This window comes from Zeugodacus cucurbitae, chromosome X (genome assembly GCF_028554725.1).
Source record: "Zeugodacus cucurbitae isolate PBARC_wt_2022May chromosome X, idZeuCucr1.2, whole genome shotgun sequence".
Lineage (NCBI taxonomy): Eukaryota > Metazoa > Arthropoda > Insecta > Diptera > Tephritidae > Zeugodacus > Zeugodacus cucurbitae.
The window spans coordinates 29,311,292-29,331,338 of NC_071672.1; the positions used below are offsets into that span (position 1 = coordinate 29,311,292).

At 35.7% G+C, this 20,047-nt stretch overlaps 2 protein-coding genes across 2 annotated transcripts; both read left to right on the forward strand.

Annotated features, from left to right (window-relative positions):
* The first annotated feature begins 334 nt into the window (after positions 1-334).
* Positions 335-10,891, forward strand: LOC128923032 (sodium- and chloride-dependent GABA transporter 1-like). Its single transcript, XM_054235409.1, has 11 exons — positions 335-379; positions 1,711-1,978; positions 2,087-2,188; positions 3,227-3,407; positions 6,169-6,436; positions 6,498-6,601; positions 6,667-6,791; positions 6,857-7,101; positions 7,281-7,484; positions 7,558-7,725; positions 10,109-10,891. Exons 1-11 carry the CDS (start codon positions 335-337, stop codon positions 10,205-10,207), a joined length of 1,809 nt encoding a protein of 602 aa, XP_054091384.1. The 3' UTR covers positions 10,208-10,891.
* On the forward strand, positions 10,882-19,683 carry LOC128923033 (sodium- and chloride-dependent GABA transporter 1-like). Its single transcript, XM_054235410.1, has 11 exons — positions 10,882-10,926; positions 12,258-12,525; positions 12,634-12,735; positions 13,780-13,960; positions 16,013-16,280; positions 16,342-16,445; positions 16,512-16,636; positions 16,702-16,946; positions 17,126-17,328; positions 17,400-17,568; positions 19,491-19,683. The coding sequence occupies exons 1-11, from the start codon at positions 10,882-10,884 to the stop codon at positions 19,587-19,589; spliced, it is 1,809 nt and encodes a 602-aa protein (XP_054091385.1). The 3' UTR covers positions 19,590-19,683.
* The last annotated feature ends 364 nt before the right edge of the window (positions 19,684-20,047 follow it).

Below are 20,047 nucleotides of genomic sequence, written 5' to 3' on the forward strand. Positions count from 1 at the left end.
AGGTATGAATGTACAAACATATAGTAGTTGCATAACTACCTATTCGGGTTTCGGCCACTTGTAGGTGTGTTCGTATTTGTTTATTATTACAAAATACTTAAGTTTTATTATAAAACTAAATTAATAATGTTTGTGTTGTTATATTTATAATTATATAATTTATACAAATGTCAACTCTCCCATCACTTGGTTGAACAGATTTTAAATGTTATTTTAATTGATATATACATACATATATCATTATTATGTTGGTTGAATTGCAACTCGTGCTCTGTTTAGTTGGTAAGCAATTATATTTAGAAATCTCTGTCACTTACTATTAAAATATTAAAAAATGTTTCAAAGTTATGTCTTTTTTATTAACACCGGTCGTAAAATGGTAACTGTACTAGGAAAACGGGCAAAAATTATAACGTTTTTATCAAAACTGCAACTTCATCTAGCTTAAGGACCATTGCACCGCCCACAAAATGGCGAAAACCGAAAACACATAAAGTGTCATAACTAAAGTTATAAAAGTGAAATTTCGTACAAAGGCTCGTTGTAGTAAGGTCCGTATTTGGATGTATGTAATTTTTGTGGGTAAGTGGGCGTGACCCCGCCCCCAAATCGGTTATTTGTATGTATCTCGCAAACCAATAAAGCTATTTAAACCAAACTTTCTGCAGTCAGTTCTCCTACGTACCCCACCACACACCATGAAATTAGTTGAAATCGGATAATAACCACGCCCACCTCCCATACAAAGGTTAGGTTGAAAATTACTAAAAGTTCGTTAACTCAGTAACGAAAAACGTCAGAAACACTAAATTTTAAAGAAGAAATAGCAGAAGGAAGCTGCACTCAGATCTTTTTACAAAATGGAAAATGGGCTTGTCATCGCCCACTTATGGGTCAAAAACCATATCTCAGGAACTACTCGACCGATTTGAATGAAATTCGATATATAATATTTTCTTGACACCCTGATGACACGTGGCAAAATCGGTTCCCAATCACTCCTTCTTCCCATATAACTCAATTTTGAATTCCATCTGTATTCACTTTATAATATACATATATATTAGGAACCAATGATGATAGCAGAATAAAACTTTACACAAAAACTGTATTTGTCACAGCTCAATCACTTGTGGAAAAATTGTCAAAATCGGACCATGCCTTTTCAGGGCCCCTGATATCGAACGTGAAGAACTGAGTGCATAAGAGTATATTTCTCAAATATTTTAATGTAGTTCAGAAGGAATTTTTTTCTTATAACAGTTTGTCTCTGTACCAAAAATGGTTAAAATCGGGTCATAACCTCCCCTAGATCCCATAAAACTAAGTGAGCGTATAGTCTTCGATATATTGTATCTTGGAGGCGAAAGAGAGTGAAATCGGTTCAGGATATAGCTCAGTCCCCATATATTATTTATTTTCGTTATTCTATTGTACTTAATGCCGGTTCGAATAGTGTTATCTTTATAAAATTACATCAATAAATTGTGAGAGTATAAAATGTTCGGTTGCACCCGAACTTACAGACAACCGTTATGTGAACAAAACTATAATACTCTCTTAGCAATTTTTGTTGCGAGAGTATAAAAATGGTATATATTGAAATTTAGAAAGAAAAATTAAAGAAAGACTGCGACGCCGATTGACACAGTATATGCTTTGTTATAAATTTTAGTGATATATCAAATAGTAATTTCACTATAAATATAGGTACGGAATCACAATGGATTGCCGGAACGTGGTTCCTGGTCATCGAAACTCGATTTCATATTATCTGTTGTGGGTCTTGCTATCGGACTTGGCAATGTTTGGCGATTTCCATATTTATGCTATAAAAATGGTGGCGGTGCCTTCCTTATACCATATTTCTTGACTCTAATATTGGCGGGAATACCAATGTTTTTTATGGAATTAGCGCTTGGACAGATGCTAACGATCGGTGGGCTGGGGGTTTTTAAGATTGCGCCCATATTTAAAGGTCAGTAAGCTTTTAATATGTGTATTTTATATTTATGTTTCACAATATTGGTCATGTATGGTATGGTGTATGGTATTGACCAGATCCTTTTATTATTTATTATCTTAGGTATTGGCTATGCTGCTGCCGTAATGTCTTGCTGGATGAACGTTTACTATATCGTCATTCTGGCATGGGCCGTTTTTTACTTCTTCATGTCTATGAAAGCAGGTAAGCACATACATAAAACCAAACGTGTTTATTATAAATTAAATTAAGTATGGGTAAAGTATGGGTAAAGTATGGGACCAGCTTGCAAGCGCGGTACCCTCGGAACATAGACGCCGGATTAGAAGAGTTGGTAGTTTGTGGTCCAATTGAGATAGAGAGCTGGATACGCTGGCTTCGAGTGAGCTCACCACACGCTGGACAACCACCAGCACCTGTGCAGTAGCGAGGACTTTCTGGCAAGCAGTGGATCGAAAACATTCCTTCCATCTGCTGTCGGTTGGGAAACATCATCTTGCCGCAATCATTGGTGTGTTTACTGTTCATCGTCCAATAGACCATAGATAAAGCCATACGCTTGTTGTCAAAGCTGCTTGGAGGAATGCGAAGAGAAATCATTCAAGCACTTCCTCCTTCAAAGTCCTTCACCGGATTGAGGTTAAAACAGCGCGGTAGGGGCATCTTGGGCAAACCCAGCGAAATGTTAAGAATTGAGCTTAGTCGCCTTAAGAACTTTATAATAGAGTCGAACCTTCTAGCGGGTCTTTTCGATCTGTCAGGAGTATTTGGGTATCACAAAGTACAGCTGAAGCAGTCTAAATGAGACACTCTGCAGTTGCGGAGTTCTACCACTTGACCTAACCTAATGGTCCCATTTTTCCTATAATCACAACCATCTGTCGTCCAGAAAAATATGTACCTATTTCTAATACCATATTTTAAACATTATTAAAGCTATGACTCGCACGAAGCGATGGACGGATAGACGAGAGTGTAGAAATATATCCGAAAATCAATGTTTTTCGTCCTCCCTACCATTCGTACATCTGTTGTATTTCTACCTATATTAGTAATAAGTATTGAACCAGTTGTTAGGTGCACAAAACTATTTTCAAAATTTTGCGAAATTACAAATAAGCTTGATTTTTCATTGCCAGCGTCGTTGAACCAACCATAGCGCTTTCTACGACTGTTAGGGATATTATTGCTGAATTAATATTACTTTACTTATTAAATATGAAATATTTTTCTCGTTTAAAGATGTACCTTGGCGTTCTTGCAATAACTTCTGGAATACCGTAAATTGTGTAAACCCATACGAGCGCAACAACTTAAATTGCTGGGAGGATTCGATAAATGGAACAGTAAAGAAAATTTGCTCTTTAGCCGCAGCAAATATCAGCACATCAGAGTTAACAGATCCAGTTAAAGAATTCTGGGAGTAAGTATATGTTCTACATTCACTTTATCTCCCACTATGTACCTAAGTATGTGTTCCTGCTGAAGATAAATCCTCTAAATCTATAATAAACTATTTAAGTGGAGGGGCCACGCCCACTTTTGAAAAGTTTGGAAAACGCAATTATTCTTTAAGTTCCTCGTTCCCAAATTAAAGTTTCTTAGCTTGATTTGTGACTATGTTATATTGTAGCTCTTTATATTTTTTCGATAAAAGGAATTTGGTATGTCTAAAATATAGCGATTTTGACATCCGTAGCACCAACCATTTCTGAGTGAATAACAAAGAAAATCAATTTCAATTTCGAGAGAATTTAGGAATATCTGCTGACAATTTTCAAATTCTACTTGATACATCATTTTGGAATTGTATTTGAACAGCACTAATTGTAATTTTAAAGTCATTGTTTTTACTGAAACGTAGCTTAAACCTCATATTTTTGATAATGAGATATTAAATAGTGAATTTCAAATCTTCAGATTCGATCGAATGAACAGAGTTGGAGGGGGTGTACTATTTGCTGTCCACTCTTCAATTCAATCTGGAGAAATCGAAGTCACTAATGTTGACATAATTAAATTCAAATACAAACGAATTTGTATTAAAGGTGGTACTCACTTAACGTTATCTTATATACCGCCTCAATCGGACTTATCTGTATATATGCTGCACGCTTATTTAATAAATAATATTTTTTTCAATTGCTAAGAATACTGATTCCATGATTGTTCTGGGCGATTTTAATTTACCGTGCGTATCATGGACGGTTGCATTACCCCTGTTTGCATTCGTTTAAATTTTAATGAGTTCTTGAAAGAAATGTCTGAGATTGGTCTTAACTAAATTAACTTGATTCCGACCAAATTCGGTAAATTCTTAGATTTGGCCTACGTTGATAATACTTCAATATTTTCAGTTGTCCTGTCTGATCCTTTAGTTTTGCCAGAGGACTTTATCAACCTGCTTTGGAAATTAATATCGAAATCATATCTGAAGTAATTGCATACAATAAAAAGGAACTTTGTTCTCGGTTCAACTTTACGAAAGCTAACTTTAAAAAGATTAATTTGGAACTTTCCAAATTGACTTGGCCTGATTACAGTGCACAGTGGTTCGGCTTGTATGAAGGCGCGGTTATAAATACTGCTTGTTGAGATATTCCTATGAAATTTTCACCAAAAATCTAGAAAAACATTTTAAATATATAGTAAAAAAGTAAAAAAACCGATGATGCGCAAAAAGACTTCGCATGGTCACGGTCGGAGCGTCAAAACTTTCAGTAAGGCTTTGTAAAAATATTTAAAAAAGCGAGAAAAATGCAGAACATGAATTTGAACGTAAAAATAGCGAATTCATAAGGCATTAGTATTTTGACTATTGCAAATACATCCGCAAATTTCCGCACCTAACTTTAACACTTTTAATACCTTAAGACTTTGCTAAATACAATATAAAATAAACTTAAAGGGGAATCGGAGGGGTACCCAATTAAAACTTTATGTAAACAAATTGAAGACGCACAAAACAATTTACAAATAAATAGCACACATAAAACATTAATTTCACAAAAACCACGAATCAAGTTAGTTAATTAAGCACACAAGATATAAGAAATACATTTAACTTCAAAATCCCTTAAAAATAATCTTGGTTCGTTAACTTGAACAATTACCAGAACAATTTAAAGTGCGTTGATGCTGCGAATATTTTTCAAAAAAGTTCTGAAGTGCTTTAAAAATGTACATGCGTTCATGCATTTAACTCTCTTTTTGGAAAGTACCGTTAGATTTTTACGAAAACCTGGTTTAGAAAAAAGAAGTTTGGACAATTTAGAGGCCATCAGTATACATTTTGACAAAAAATCGTGAGATGGATTTTTGGCCTAAGGGCGACCTCTAGTCTTTGATATCCGATGTCTTTCTCTCTAATTATGAAGGCGTTGGGAACGCTCAGAGTTCGACTCCTTAGCAAGAGCTTGTATATTTCTAATAATTGCTCTTCAAGCCGCCACGCTCCATACGCGTACTTGGGAGGTTTTGTTGTTTTTTTTTCACAAGCAACTGCGAGCGCTTGTTACTCAACTCTCTGGCACGCGATTGCGATGTGAAGAGAATGACTTGCAACGCATTTTTTGAGTTATAGGGTGTAGCAAAAATGTCAGCTATACCCAAACTTTTTGAAGCTATAATCACTGACCAAATAACTTTCTCGATTTCTCCTTTTATTTCATCTTCTTAGCATGGATTTTGTAAAGGGAAATCTACAGGAATAAACTTTCTTGAATTTGTTAACCACGTTTCAATGGGTTTTAGGGACTATAAGAATACCGATGTTATTTATACAGACTTTAATAAAGCATTCGACAGAGTAAACCACTCAATTCATTTGCAAAAACTAGATCTTCTTGGTTTTCAATCAAGTTTTCTTGAAAGGGTATCTTCATGTCTTAGTAATAGAAAACAACAAGTAATCTTTAATAATACTTTATCCGATTCAATTAGTAGACCTTCAGGCGTTCCGCAAGGTAGTCATCTCGGTCCGATTCTGTTTTGTTGTTTATTAATGATATACCTTCCGTAATTAAGACACTCGCAGCTTTATAAGTGTGACTCGCTGCAGTTGGGGAGCTCCATCCCTTTACCTAACCTAACTAAAGATTAATTGTTTAAAAAATTAAATGTATATAAATACAAATGTTAAATATAGTTGTATGTAATTGCTAAACGTTTTGCGTTCGTTTCAGACGTCGTGCACTGCAAATTACCGATGGCATCGAACATATTGGCAGCATACGCTGGGAATTGGCGGGCACTCTGTTATTGGTATGGATTTTATGCTACTTCTGTATATGGAAAGGTGTGAAATGGACAGGCAAAGTAGTTTACTTCACTGCACTCTTCCCCTACGTCTTGCTAACCATATTACTTATACGCGGCATAACCCTGCCAGGCGCATTTGAAGGCATCAAATTCTACGTGATACCGAATTTTTCAAAGCTTACAGAATCAGAAGTATAAATATAAATAAAAAATATTATTTGAATATGTTGAGTAATTACTAATATGACAATAGGTTTGGATTGATGCAGTTACACAAATTTTCTTCTCTTATGGACTTGGACTTGGCACATTAGTTGCGCTGGGCAGTTATAATAAATTCACGAATAATGTCTACAAGTAAGTCGCTTATGTGCATAAAAAATATAGTGTTTTTTTTATTTTATTAAAATTATTAATTTTAGAGATGCCTTAATTGTATGCACAGTTAATTCAAGTACAAGCATGTTTGCTGGTTTTGTGATATTCTCTGTTGTCGGCTTTATGGCACATGAGCAACAAAGACCGGTGGCAGAAGTAGCTGCATCTGGTACATTTAAAATATTTTATTTAAATACTTTTTTATTTCAAATATTTTTTCCTTCTTCAACATAGGTCCTGGCTTAGCATTTTTGGTATATCCATCGGCGGTGCTACAATTACCTGGTTCACCATTGTGGTCTTGTCTGTTCTTCTTTATGTTACTGCTTATCGGGCTCGATTCACAATTCTGTACAATGGAAGGCTTTATTACGGCTATAATTGATGAATGGCCACAATTGTTGCGTAAACGAAAAGAGATATTTATAGCCATCGTATGCATATTGAGCTATCTGGTTGGTCTGACTTGCATCTCACAGGTTAGTATAATTTCAATGCTCAAAGCGCTTCGGCGATACGTAAGGGTATTCTTTGCGATCCATATTTAGGGGTCTGCTGGCATCACAACGGACTTAATGTATTTATAATAAACTAATATATTTATTTTTTAATTTTGGTTTATTTATTTATATCAAATCATGTCAATCAATTCATTTAGGGCGGCATGTATATATTCCAAATATTGGACTCGTATGCGGTTAGTGGTTTCTGTCTATTATGGCTGATATTCTTCGAATGCATATCAATTTCGTGGTGTTATGGCGTGGACCGTTTCTATGATGGTATAAAGGATATGATCGGTTATTACCCCATGGTCTGGTGGAAGTTTTGTTGGTGTGTTACAACCCCGCTCATCTGCCTGGTATTAGAAAAATCACTTATATATATATATATATATATATATATTAGTATCACTTTTTTAATCTTAATTTTAGGGAGTATTCTTTTTCAACATAATACAATGGAAGCCGATAAAATATTTAGACTATAACTACCCTTGGTGGGCACATGCGTTTGGTTGGTTTACTGCCTTGTCGTCGATGCTATACATACCCGCTTACATGTTTTGGCTATGGAGACGAACACCTGGAGAAACAGGCCAGGTAAGTTTTAAAGATTACTTATACAATAGATTACATATGCAATAAATGCAATGTTACGATGTTTTCCGCGATGAACCCTGATCTACTGGATCAATTTTAATAAAACTTTAAACAGTGGATGCAGTTTTATCTAACTTCAGAGATAGTTTAAAACACAAATATTAGTCGTAATGTCCGTCCGCCTGTCGTTGCAAGCGAAACATGAACACATTTGGAGGTTCAAAACTTCTCGGAACGTATGTGTGGCCCACTCCTAATTGGTTTTATAGACATAACCGGTCTCATACTACAATATCAATCAAACTTGGGAAAAGTATTTCCTTCAACATTTCATCATATTTTGCTATTGGCGAACTGAGACGGTCCATTTTTAAAGGTTTGTCTTGAGGCAAAATTATCACAAGCAAGATCATTTATCATAGACAGGAACAGGTGCAAACGAATCTTCCAAACAAGCTTCCGAAGTTTTTATCGAGTCAATTTTTACATGTTTGGCTTGTCGTTGTTCTGATAGAACACAACTCGTTTTCTATTGACTGAATGCTTCATGACAACATCTGTCTTCAGACGGTCCTATTGTTGATAGTACATGTTCGTATTCAGTTTGGTCGTAGGGTGGTTGCTCAAAATAATTGTTTCTCTGCCAAATGCACTCTTAAAATCTAACACTACGCCAATTCTTGCTTGGACAATGTTTGCGCCGTCTCATCGTTACGTATAGATGAAGTAATACGTAAACTCGTGTGACAGCCATACTTCAAGCTTCATCTTCAATACTACCGATGGGACTTATACAAGTCGAGATAAAAAATACTAAAGTCAGCTCTTGGAAAAATAGGGATCAAATAGGGAAAGTGGATCGCAGGAGATCCACTTGCACTGCCTTGAGCTGTCCCAGTGGGATCAGCGCCTTTAACCTAATATATATCTCAATGAGTTATACTCGTATAGCATATTCGAATAGAAACGTTAGAATCTCCGATACCTTTTAGCGAGTAACAGTTTCTCACACCATAAATAAACAAGTAAGGAAAGGCTAAGTTCGGGTGCAACCGAACATTTTATACTCTCGCAATTTATTGCTATATTTTTATTAAGAAAACACACAATTTGGCCCATATATTCGGCATAAATATATTTCACATATTAACCGATTTATAAGCTATTAAGCTCATCGTAGTTATGACCCGATTTTAACCTTTTCTGGTACAGAGACACACTATTAGAAGAAAAATATTTGATTTCTTCATATTCGATATCCGGGGCATTGAAAAGTTATAGTCCAACTTCGACAAATTTATCACAAGTGATATACAGTATTTGTGTAAAGTTTTATTTTGCTATCTTCATTGGTTCCTTATGTATATATGTATTATAAAGTGAAGGAATAAGATGGAATTCAAAAATGAATTATATGGGAAGTTCTCGTGGTTGTGAACCGATTTCGTCCATTTTCCACGCGTGTCATCAGGGTGTCAAGAAAATATTATATACCGAATTTCATTGAAATCTGTCGAATACTTCCTGAGATATGGTTTTTGACACATAAGTGGGCGATGCCACGCCCATTTTCCATTTTGTAAAGAAATCTCAGTGCAGCTTCCTTCTGCTATTATTTATGTGAAATTTAGTGCTTCTGACGTTTTTCGTTAGTGAGTTAACCCACTTTTAGTAATTTTCAACCTAACCTTTGTATGGGAGATGGGCGTGGTTATTATCCGATTTTAACTAATTTCATGGTGTGTGGTGGGGTACGTAGGAGAACTGACTGCAGAAAGTTTGGTTTAAATAGCTTTATTGGTTTACGAGATACATACAAATAACCGATTTGGGGGCGGGGCCACGCCCATTTCACAAAAAAAAACTTACATCCAAATATGCCCCTTCCTAGTGCGATCCATTGTTCCAAATTTTACTTTTATAACTTTATTTATGGCTTAGATATGACACTTTATAGGTTTTTGGTTTTCGCCATTTTGTGGGCGTGGCAATGGTCCGCTTTTGCTCATTTTCGAAAGCAACCTCCTCAGTGTGCCAAGGAATACGTGTTCCAAGTTTCGTTAAGATATCTCAATTTTTACTCAAGTTATCCGTTGCACGGACAGACGGGCGGACGGATTTTGACTTGTCTCGTCACCCTGATCATTTTGATATATATAACCCTTTTGTTGCGAGAGTATAAAAATACAAGTTATGGTAGGTAATTTGTATGGATAATTTGACTTCTATTGCCAATTCAGGAAATCGAGTTGTTCTCTATATCTCTTATTTGAGTTATGGAAGTTGAACTGTAATTTAATGTAAATCTTAGCCGCTTGTATGTGCCTAAATTTTGTATTCCATATACTTAATTAATTAATTTACGTTTTTGTTTTGTTTGCAGAAAATTCGAGCGATCGTACGAATAGATGAAGATATTAAGCACCTCAGAGAGAAAATGCAGCAAGATACAGCTAAAACAGTGGAACTTTATACACTCTAAGGCATTGTCTAAATTAGCACCATATAGCATTAATTAATAATTTCCTAATCATTTAATTACAATACATCAGAATTAACGTATTAAAAATAATAAGGTATATAAGTGTGTTAGTCAATGAGTATATATGCTTATATCATTTATCTTATACATTTATATATGGGTGCATATATACATGAGTTCATAAGCTAGTTTGTACAATACTACTGAAATTGTAAAATATGGCTCTTAGTACATAGGTTAACCTAAACAATGCTTAAAACGTATTTTAACTGAAAAAATGCTAATATTACGCAACAAGTGATAGTAGCTATGAATGTTTCTTAACGAAAATTTTATATAAGGTATGAATGTACAAACATATAGTAGTTGCATAACTACCTATTCGGGTTTCGGCCACTTGTAGGTGTGTTCGTATTTGTTTATTATTACAAAATACTTAAGTTTTATTATAAAACTAAATTAATAATGTTTGTGTTGTTATATTTATAATTATATAATTTATACAAATGTCAACTCTCCCATCACTTGGTTGAACAGATTTTAAATGTTATTTTAATTGATATATACATACATATATCATTATTATGTTGGTTGAATTGCAACTCGTGCTCTGTTTAGTTGGTAAGCAATTATATTTAGAAATCTCTGTCACTTACTTAGTAAAATATTAAAAAATGTTTCAAAGTTATGTCTTTTTTATTAACACCGGTCGTAAAATGGTAACTGTACTAGGAAAACGGGCAAAAATTATAACGTTTTTATCAAAACTGCAACTTCATCTAGCTTAAGGACCATTGCACCGCCCACAAAATGGCGAAAACCGAAAACACATAAAGTGTCATAACTAAAGTTATAAAAGTGAAATTTCGTACAAAGGCTCGTTGTAGTAAGGTCCGTATTTGGATGTATGTAATTTTTGTGGGTAAGTGGGCGTGACCCCGCCCCCAAATCGGTTATTTGTATGTATCTCGCAAACCAATAAAGCTATTTAAACCAAACTTTCTGCAGTCAGTTCTCCTACGTACCCCACCACACACCATGAAATTAGTTGAAATCGGATAATAACCACGCCCACCTCCCATACAAAGGTTAGGTTGAAAATTACTAAAAGTTCGTTAACTCAGTAACGAAAAACGTCAGAAACACTAAATTTTAAAGAAGAAATAGCAGAAGGAAGCTGCACTCAGATCTTTTTACAAAATGGAAAATGGGCTTGTCATCGCCCACTTATGGGTCAAAAACCATATCTCAGGAACTACTCGACCGATTTGAATGAAATTCGATATATAATATTTTCTTGACACCCTGATGACACGTGGCAAAATCGGTTCCCAATCACTCCTTCTTCCCATATAACTCAATTTTGAATTCCATCTGTATTCACTTTATAATATACATATATATTAGGAACCAATGATGATAGCAGAATAAAACTTTACACAAAAACTGTATTTGTCACAGCTCAATCACTTGTGGAAAAATTGTCAAAATCGGACCATGCCTTTTCAGGGCCCCTGATATCGAACGTGAAGAACTGAGTGCATAAGAGTATATTTCTCAAATATTTTAATGTAGTTCAGAAGGAATTTTTTTCTTATAACAGTTTGTCTCTGTACCAAAAATGGTTAAAATCGGGTCATAACCTCCCCTAGATCCCATAAAACTAAGTGAGCGTATAGTCTTCGATATATTGTATCTTGGAGGCGAAAGAGAGTGAAATCGGTTCAGGATATAGCTCAGTCCCCATATATTATTTATTTTCGTTATTCTATTGTACTTAATGCCGGTTCGAATAGTGTTATCTTTATAAAATTACATCAATAAATTGTGAGAGTATAAAATGTTCGGTTGCACCCGAACTTACAGACAACCGTTATGTGAACAAAACTATAATACTCTCTTAGCAATTTTTGTTGCGAGAGTATAAAAATGGTATATATTGAAATTTAGAAAGAAAAATTAAAGAAAGACTGCGACGCCGATTGACACAGTATATGCTTTGTTATAAATTTTAGTGATATATCAAATAGTAATTTCACTATAAATATAGGTACGGAATCACAATGGATTGCCGGAACGTGGTTCCTGGTCATCAAAACTCGACTTCATATTATCTGTTGTGGGTTTTGCTATCGGACTTGGCAATGTTTGGCGATTTCCATATTTATGCTATAAAAATGGTGGCGGTGCCTTCCTTATACCATATTTCTTGACTCTAATATTGGCGGGAATACCAATGTTTTTTATGGAATTAGCGCTTGGACAGATGCTAACGATCGGTGGGCTGGGGGTTTTTAAGATTGCGCCCATATTTAAAGGTCAGTAAGCTTTTAATATGTGTATTTTATATTTATGTTTCACAATATTGGTCATGTATGGTATGGTGTATGGTATTAACCAGATCCTTTTATTATTTATTATCTTAGGTATTGGCTATGCTGCTGCCGTAATGTCTTGCTGGATGAACGTTTACTATATCGTCATTCTGGCATGGGCCGTTTTTTACTTCTTCATGTCTATGAAAGCAGGTAAGCACATACATAAAACCAAACGTGTTTATTAAAAATTAAATTTAAAAAGTATGGGTAAAGTATGGGACCAGCTTGCAAGCGCGGTACCCTCGCAACACAGACGCCGGATTAGAAGAGTTGGTAGTTTGTGGTCCAATTGAGCTAGAGAGCTGGATACGCTGGCTTCGAGTGAGCTCACCACATGCTGGACAACCACCAGCACCTGTGCAGTAGCGAGGACTTTCTGGCAAGCAGTGGATCGAAAACATTCCTTCGAGCTGCTATCGGTTGGGAAACATCATCTTGCCGCAATCATTGGTGTGTTTACTGTTCATCGTCCAATAGGCCATAGATAAAACCAGACGCTTGTTGTCAAAGCTGCTTGGAGGAATGCGAAGAGAAATCATTCAAGCACTTCCTCCTTCAAAGTCCTTCACCGGATTGAGGTTAAAACAGAGCGGTAGGGGCATCTTGGGCAAACCCAGCGAAATGTTAAGAATTGAGCTTAGTCGACTTAAGAACTTTATAATAGAGTACAAGCGCTTTGTCGAACCTTCTAGCGGGTCTTTTCGATCTGTCAGGAGTATTTGGGTATCACAAAGTACAGTCGAAGCAGTCTAAATGAGACACTCTGCAGTTGCGGAGTTCTACCACTTGACCTAACCTAATGGTCCCATTTTTCCTATAATCACAACCATCTGTCGTCCAGAAAAATATGTACCTGTTTCTAATACCATATTTTAAACATTATTAAAGCTATGACTCGCACGAAGCGAAGGACGGATAGACGAGAGTGTAGAAATATATCCGAAAATCAATGTTTTTCGTCCTCCCTACCATTCGTATATCTGTTGTATTTCTACCTATATTAGTAATAAGTATTGAACCAGTTGTTAGGTGCACAAAACTATTTTCAAAATTTTGCGAAATTACAAATAAGCTTGATTTTTCATTGCCAGCGTCGTTGAACCAACCATAGCGCTTTCTACGACTGTTAGGGATATTATTGCTGAATTAATATTACTTTACTTATTAAATATGAAATATTTTTCTCGTTTAAAGATGTACCTTGGCGTTCTTGCAATAACTTCTGGAATATCGTAAATTGTGTAAACCCATACGAGCGCAACAACTTAAATTGCTGGGAGGATTCGATAAATGGAACAGTAAAGAAAATTTGCTCTTTAGCCGCAGCAAATATCAGCACATCAGAGTTAACAGATCCAGTTAAAGAATTCTGGGAGTAAGTATATGTGCCACATTCACTTTATCTCCCACTATGTACCTAAGTATGTGTTCCTGCTGAAGATAAATCCTCTAAATCTATAATAAACTATTTAAGTGGAGGGGCCACGCCCACTTTTGAAAAGTTTGGAAAACGCAATTATTCTTTAAGTTCCTCGTTCCCAAATTAAAGTTTCTTAGCTTGATTTGTGACAAAGTTGTATTGTAGGTCTTTATATTTTTTCGATAAAAGGAATTTGGTATGTCTAAAATATAGCGATTTTGACATCCGTAGCACCAACCATTTCTGAGCGAATAACAAAGAAAATCAATTTTAATTTCGAGATTTGCTTCGGATACAAGAGGCGAAGATATAAATATTTACATCTCGTCGAAATTAAAAACGAACGATACAGACATCCGAAAATTGAACTTTAATTGAACGCAAGTGATTGGATTGAACAATACAGTATCCGCAACAGTTACCAAAACTTGTCAACTCACCCTTCGATCACCAACTAACAAAGAATTTCAAATAACAACCCACGCACTCATCTTAAAAACTTTAACCGACAATTTACCCAATCACCCACTCGACTCAACAATTGTCAATGCAAAATTCGGTTTTAGTTTAGCGGACCCATACTTCTACAAACCCAGACCCGTGGACATCATAATTGGAAGTGATTTGTACCCACGAATTGTACTCAGTGGAGTACAAAGAAATTTTTTTAGGACACTACTAGCACAAGAAACAGAATTCGGCTGGATTCTGTCTGGACCCGAAATACCCATCTCACCCACGGTAATGTCATTCTTTAATAAAATGACCCCACACAATGACCCAAGAACAAAGCGGAGCCGTTATTCTGGCAAATCTAGAAAATGCGACGCTACCATAATTAATCAACACCCAGTATCGCACTCACTTTGGACGGACTCTACAATTGCAAGCCCTCATGCTTACGCACAACCATTGTGCCCCAACGAGAACACCACAAAGAGAATATACATGAAAACAACACGACCCATACGAAGCTAAATATTTTAACGCGAAGAAAGTACTTCAAGGAGGAATATAACGCTTTGACCCTAAGAACGAACACACCCAGGAAAAGTTCTATTTGACTCTAGACCCTTTAATCGACCCCAAAGGAAATATGCGAGATAATGGTCGGTTGAGTACTTCAACCGCACTATCATATAACGTGCGTTACCCGATTATACCAACCTATAGCAGTCGATAGATAGAACAACTTACCTAATTTACCCACTCAATTACCTAATTTACCCACTCAGGATGGATGAAAATTTGGATACCGAGACGCACTTCACGTCCACCAACCATCAGTGCACAAGTTACGTATGACACAAGAAGAGTGAAATACAACCCAGACAACGGCATCGTGATCGCACAAAACACCGCACTCGGTTGGACTCTAACCGGTGCTTGTGCGATTTAGACCCCAAGTATAAGCTAAACCCATTCAAGATTACTGATTAACCCGTATCAAGACCATTAACTAATAATTTTTATTCGCAGACCCTCCAAGGCGGCCGGGATGTTCATGCCAGATGAACACAACCCTGCATTGTCCTATAATACGAATTAAAGGACAATGCAATAATGCACAACAGCGCCAACATAACCCGCGAATATACACAACAGTAAGAACAACAACTCAAGAAGGAGGAAAAACACACGGACGGACGAAAAGGCGCCAACACTGGATCAACCCAACACAACAGAGGATCATTTAAACATCGAGGAATTACCCACCCAAACCTAAGGTTTTATTTGTAATTATAACTTATAATTAATCCCCAATAGTTAGATTAATGATCTACTAACCAAGATACATGTAAAACCCACTCATTTGTATCACTAATACACACACACATACATTGTATATCATATACCCCAATCACCCAAATACACAAAATTATTTATATATAAAACTAATCATCTTATTTTATTTGGCACACCGGAAACTCAACGTCGAATACCTCGACAAATACAAATGTTAAATATAGTTGTATGTAATTGCTAAATGTTTTGCGTTCGTTTCAGACGTGGTGCACTGCAAATTACCGATGGCATCGAACATATTGGCAGCATACGCTGGGAATTGGCGGGCACTCTGTTATTGGTATGGATTGTATGCTACTTCTGTATATGGAAAGGTGTGAAATGGACAGGCAAAGTAGTTTACTTCACTGCACTCTTCCCGTACGTCTTGCTAACCATATTACTTATACGCGGCATAACCCTGCCAGGCGCATTTAAAGGCATCAAATTCTACGTGATACCGAATTTTTTAAAGCTTACAGAATCAGAAGTATAAATATAAATAAAAAATATTATTTGAATATGTTGAGTAATTACTAATATGACAATAGGTTTGGATTGATGCAGTTACACAAATTTTTTTCTCTTATGGACTTGGACTTGGCACATTAGTTGCGCTGGGCAGTTATAATAAATTCACGAATAATGTCAACAAGTAAGTCGCTTATGTGCATAAAAAATATAGTGTTTTTTTTAATTTAATTAAAATTATTAATTTTAGAGATGCCTTAATTGTATGCACGGTTAATTCAAGTACAAACATGTTTGCTGGTTTTGTGATATTCTCTGTTGTCGGCTTTATGGCACATGAGCAACAAAGACCGGTGGCAGAAGTAGCTGCATCTGGTACATTTAAAATATTTTATTTAAATACTTTTTTATTTCAAATATTTTTTCCTTCTTCAACATAGGTCCTGGCTTAGCATTTTTGGTATATCCATCGGCGGTGCTACAATTACCTGGTTCACCATTGTGGTCTTGTCTGTTCTTCTTTATGTTACTGCTTATCGGGCTCGATTCACAATTCTGTACAATGGAAGACTTTATTACGGCTATAATTGATGAATGGCCACAATTGTTGCGTAAACGAAAAGAGATATTTATAGCCATCGTATGCATATTGAGCTATCTGGTTGGTCTGACTTGCATCTCACAGGTTAGTATAATTTCAATGCTCAAAGCGCTTCGGCGATACGTAAGGGTATTCTTTGCGATCCATATTTAGGGGTCTGCTGGCATCACAACGGACTTAATGTATATATAATAAACTAATATATTTATTTTTTAATTTTGGTTTATTTATTTATATCAAATCATGTCAATCAATTCATTTAGGGCGGCATGTATATATTCCAAATATTGGACTCGTATGCGGTTAGTGGTTTCTGTCTATTATGGCTGATATTCTTCGAATGCATATCAATTTCGTGGTGTTATGGCGTGGACCGTTTCTATGATGGTATAAAGGATATAATCGGTTATTACCCCATGGTCTGGTGGAAGTTTTGTTGGTGTGTTACAACCCCGCTCATCTGCCTGGTATTAGAAAAATCACTTATATATATATTTATATATATATATTAGTCTCACTTTTTTAATCTTAATTTTAAGGAGTATTCTTTTTCAACATAATACAATGGAAGCCGATAAAATATTTAGACTATAACTACCCTTGGTGGGCACATGCGTTTGGTTGGTTTACTGCCTTGTCGTCGATGCTATACATACCCGCTTACATGTTTTGGCTATGGAGACGAACACCTGGAGAAACAGGCCAGGTAAGTTTTAAAGATTACTTATACAATAGATTACATATGCAATAAATGCAATGTTACGATGTTTTCCGCGATGAACCCTGATCTACTGGATTTTAATAAAACTTTAAACAGTGGATGCAGTTTTATCTAACTTCAGAGATAGTTTAAAACACAAATATTAGTCGTAATGTCCGTCCGCCTGTCGTTGCAAGCGAAACATGAACACATTTGGAGGTTCAAAACTTCTCGGAACGTATGTGTGGCCCACTCCTAATTGGTTTTATAGACATAACCGGTCTCATACTACAACATCAATCAAACTTGGGAAAAGTATTTCCTTCAACATTTCATCATATTTTACTATTGGCGAACTGAGACGGTCCATTTTTAAAGGTTTGTCTTCAGGCAAAATTATCACACGCAAGATCATTTATCACAGACAGGAACAGGTGCAAACGAATCTTCCAAACAAGCTTCCGAAGCTTTTATCGAGTCAATTTTTACATGTTTGGCTTGTCGTTGTTCTGATAGAACATACGTTTTCTATTGACTGAATGCTTCATGACAACATCTGTCTTCAGACGGTCCTATTGTTGATAGTACATGTTCGTATTCAGTTTGGTCATAGGGTGGTTGCTCAAAATAATTGTTTCTCTGCCAAATGCACTCTTAAAATCTAACACTACGCCAATTCTTGCTTGGACAATGTTTGCGCCGTCTCATCGTTACGTATAGATGAAGTTATACGTAAACTCGTGTGACAGCCATACTTCAAGCTTCATCTTCAATACTACCGATGGGACTTATACAAGTCGAGATAAAAAATACTAAAGTCAGCTCTTGGAAAAATAGGGATCAAATAGGGAAAGTGGATTGCAGGAGATCCACAGTATTTGTGTAAAGTTTTATTTTGCTATCTTCATTGGTTCCTTATGTATATATTATAAAGTGAAGGAATAAGATGGAATTCAAAAATGAGTTATATGGGAAGTTCTCGTGGTTGTGAACTGATTTCGTCCATTTTCCACACGTGTCATCAGGGTGTCAAGAAAATATTATATACCGAATTTCATTGAAATCTGTCGAATACTTCCTGAGATATGGTTTTTGACACTTAAGTGGGCGATGCCACGCCCATTTTCCATTTTGTAAAGAAATCTCAGTGCAAGGAAGCTGCTATTATTTCTGTGAAATTTAGTGTTTCTGACGTTTTTCGTTAGTGAGTTAACCCACTTTTAGTAATTTTCAACCTAACCTTTGTATGGGAGGTGGGCGTGGTTATTATCCGAATTCAACTAATTTCATGATGTGTGGTGGGGTACGTAGGAGAACTGACTGCAGAAAGTTTGGTTTAAATAGCTTTATTGGTTTGCGAGATACATACAAATAACCGATTTGGGGGCGGGGCCACGCCCATTTAACAAAAAAAAAAATACATCCAAATATGCCCCTTCCTAGTGCGATCCATTGTTCCAAATTTTACTTTTATAACTTTATTTATGGCTTAGATATGACATTTTATAGGTTTTTGGTTTTCGCCATTTTGTGGGCGTGGCAATGGTCCGATTTTGCTCCGAGCAACCTCCTCAGTGTGCCAAGGAATACGTGTTCCAAGTTTCGTTAAGATATCTCAATTTTTACTCAAGTTATCCGTTGCACGGACAGACGGGCGGACGGATTTTGACTTGTCTCGTCACCCTGATCATTTTGATATATATAACCCTTTTGTTGCGAGAGTATAAAAATACAAGTTATGGTAGGTAATTTGTATGGATAATTTGACTTCTATTGCCAATTCAGGAAATCGAGTTGTTCTCTATATCTCTTATTTGAGTTATGGAAGTTGAACTGTAATTTAATGTAAATCTTAGCCGCTTGTATGTGCCTAAATTTTGTATTCCATATACTTAATTAATTAATTTACGTTTTTGTTTTGTTTGCAGAAAATTCGAGCGATCGTACGAATAGATGAAGATATTAAGCACCTCAGAGAGAAAATGCAGCAAGATACAGCTAAAACAGTGGAACTTTATACACTCTAAGGCATTGTCTAAATTAGCACCATATAGCATTAATTAATAATTTCCTAATCATTTAATTACAATACATCAGAATTAACGTATTAAAAATAATAAGGTATATAAGTGTGTTAGTCAATGAGTATATATGCTTATATCATTTATCTTATACATTTATATATGGGTGCATATATACATGAGTTCATAAGCTAGTTTGTACAATACTACTGAAATTGTAAAATATGGCTCTTAGTACATAGGTTAACCTAAACAATGCTTAAAACGTATTTTAACTGAAAAAATGCTAATATTACGCAACAAGTGATAGTAGCTATGAATGTTTCTTAACGAAAATTTTATATAAGGTATGAATGTACAAACATATAGTAGTTGCATAACTACCTATTCGGGTTTCGGCCACTTGTAGGTGTGTTCGTATTTGTTTATTATTACAAAATACTTAAGTTTTATTATAAAACTAA

Bases quoted from the DNA above. Each gene is read 5' to 3' on its own strand.
- LOC128923032 (XM_054235409.1), top strand. From the start codon at position 335: ATGTTTCAAAGTTATGTCTTTTTTATTAACACCGGTCGTAAAATG. The intron at 6,437-6,497 runs GTATAAATATAA...ATATGACAATAG, and splicing joins CAAAGCTTACAGAATCAGAA to GTTTGGATTGATGCAGTTAC. The intron at 6,602-6,666 runs GTAAGTCGCTTA...TATTAATTTTAG, and splicing joins TTCACGAATAATGTCTACAA to AGATGCCTTAATTGTATGCA.
- LOC128923033 (XM_054235410.1), top strand. From the start codon at position 10,882: ATGTTTCAAAGTTATGTCTTTTTTATTAACACCGGTCGTAAAATG. The intron at 10,927-12,257 runs GTAACTGTACTA...CTATAAATATAG, and splicing joins TTAACACCGGTCGTAAAATG to GTACGGAATCACAATGGATT. The intron at 16,637-16,701 runs GTACATTTAAAA...TCTTCAACATAG, and splicing joins GGCAGAAGTAGCTGCATCTG to GTCCTGGCTTAGCATTTTTG.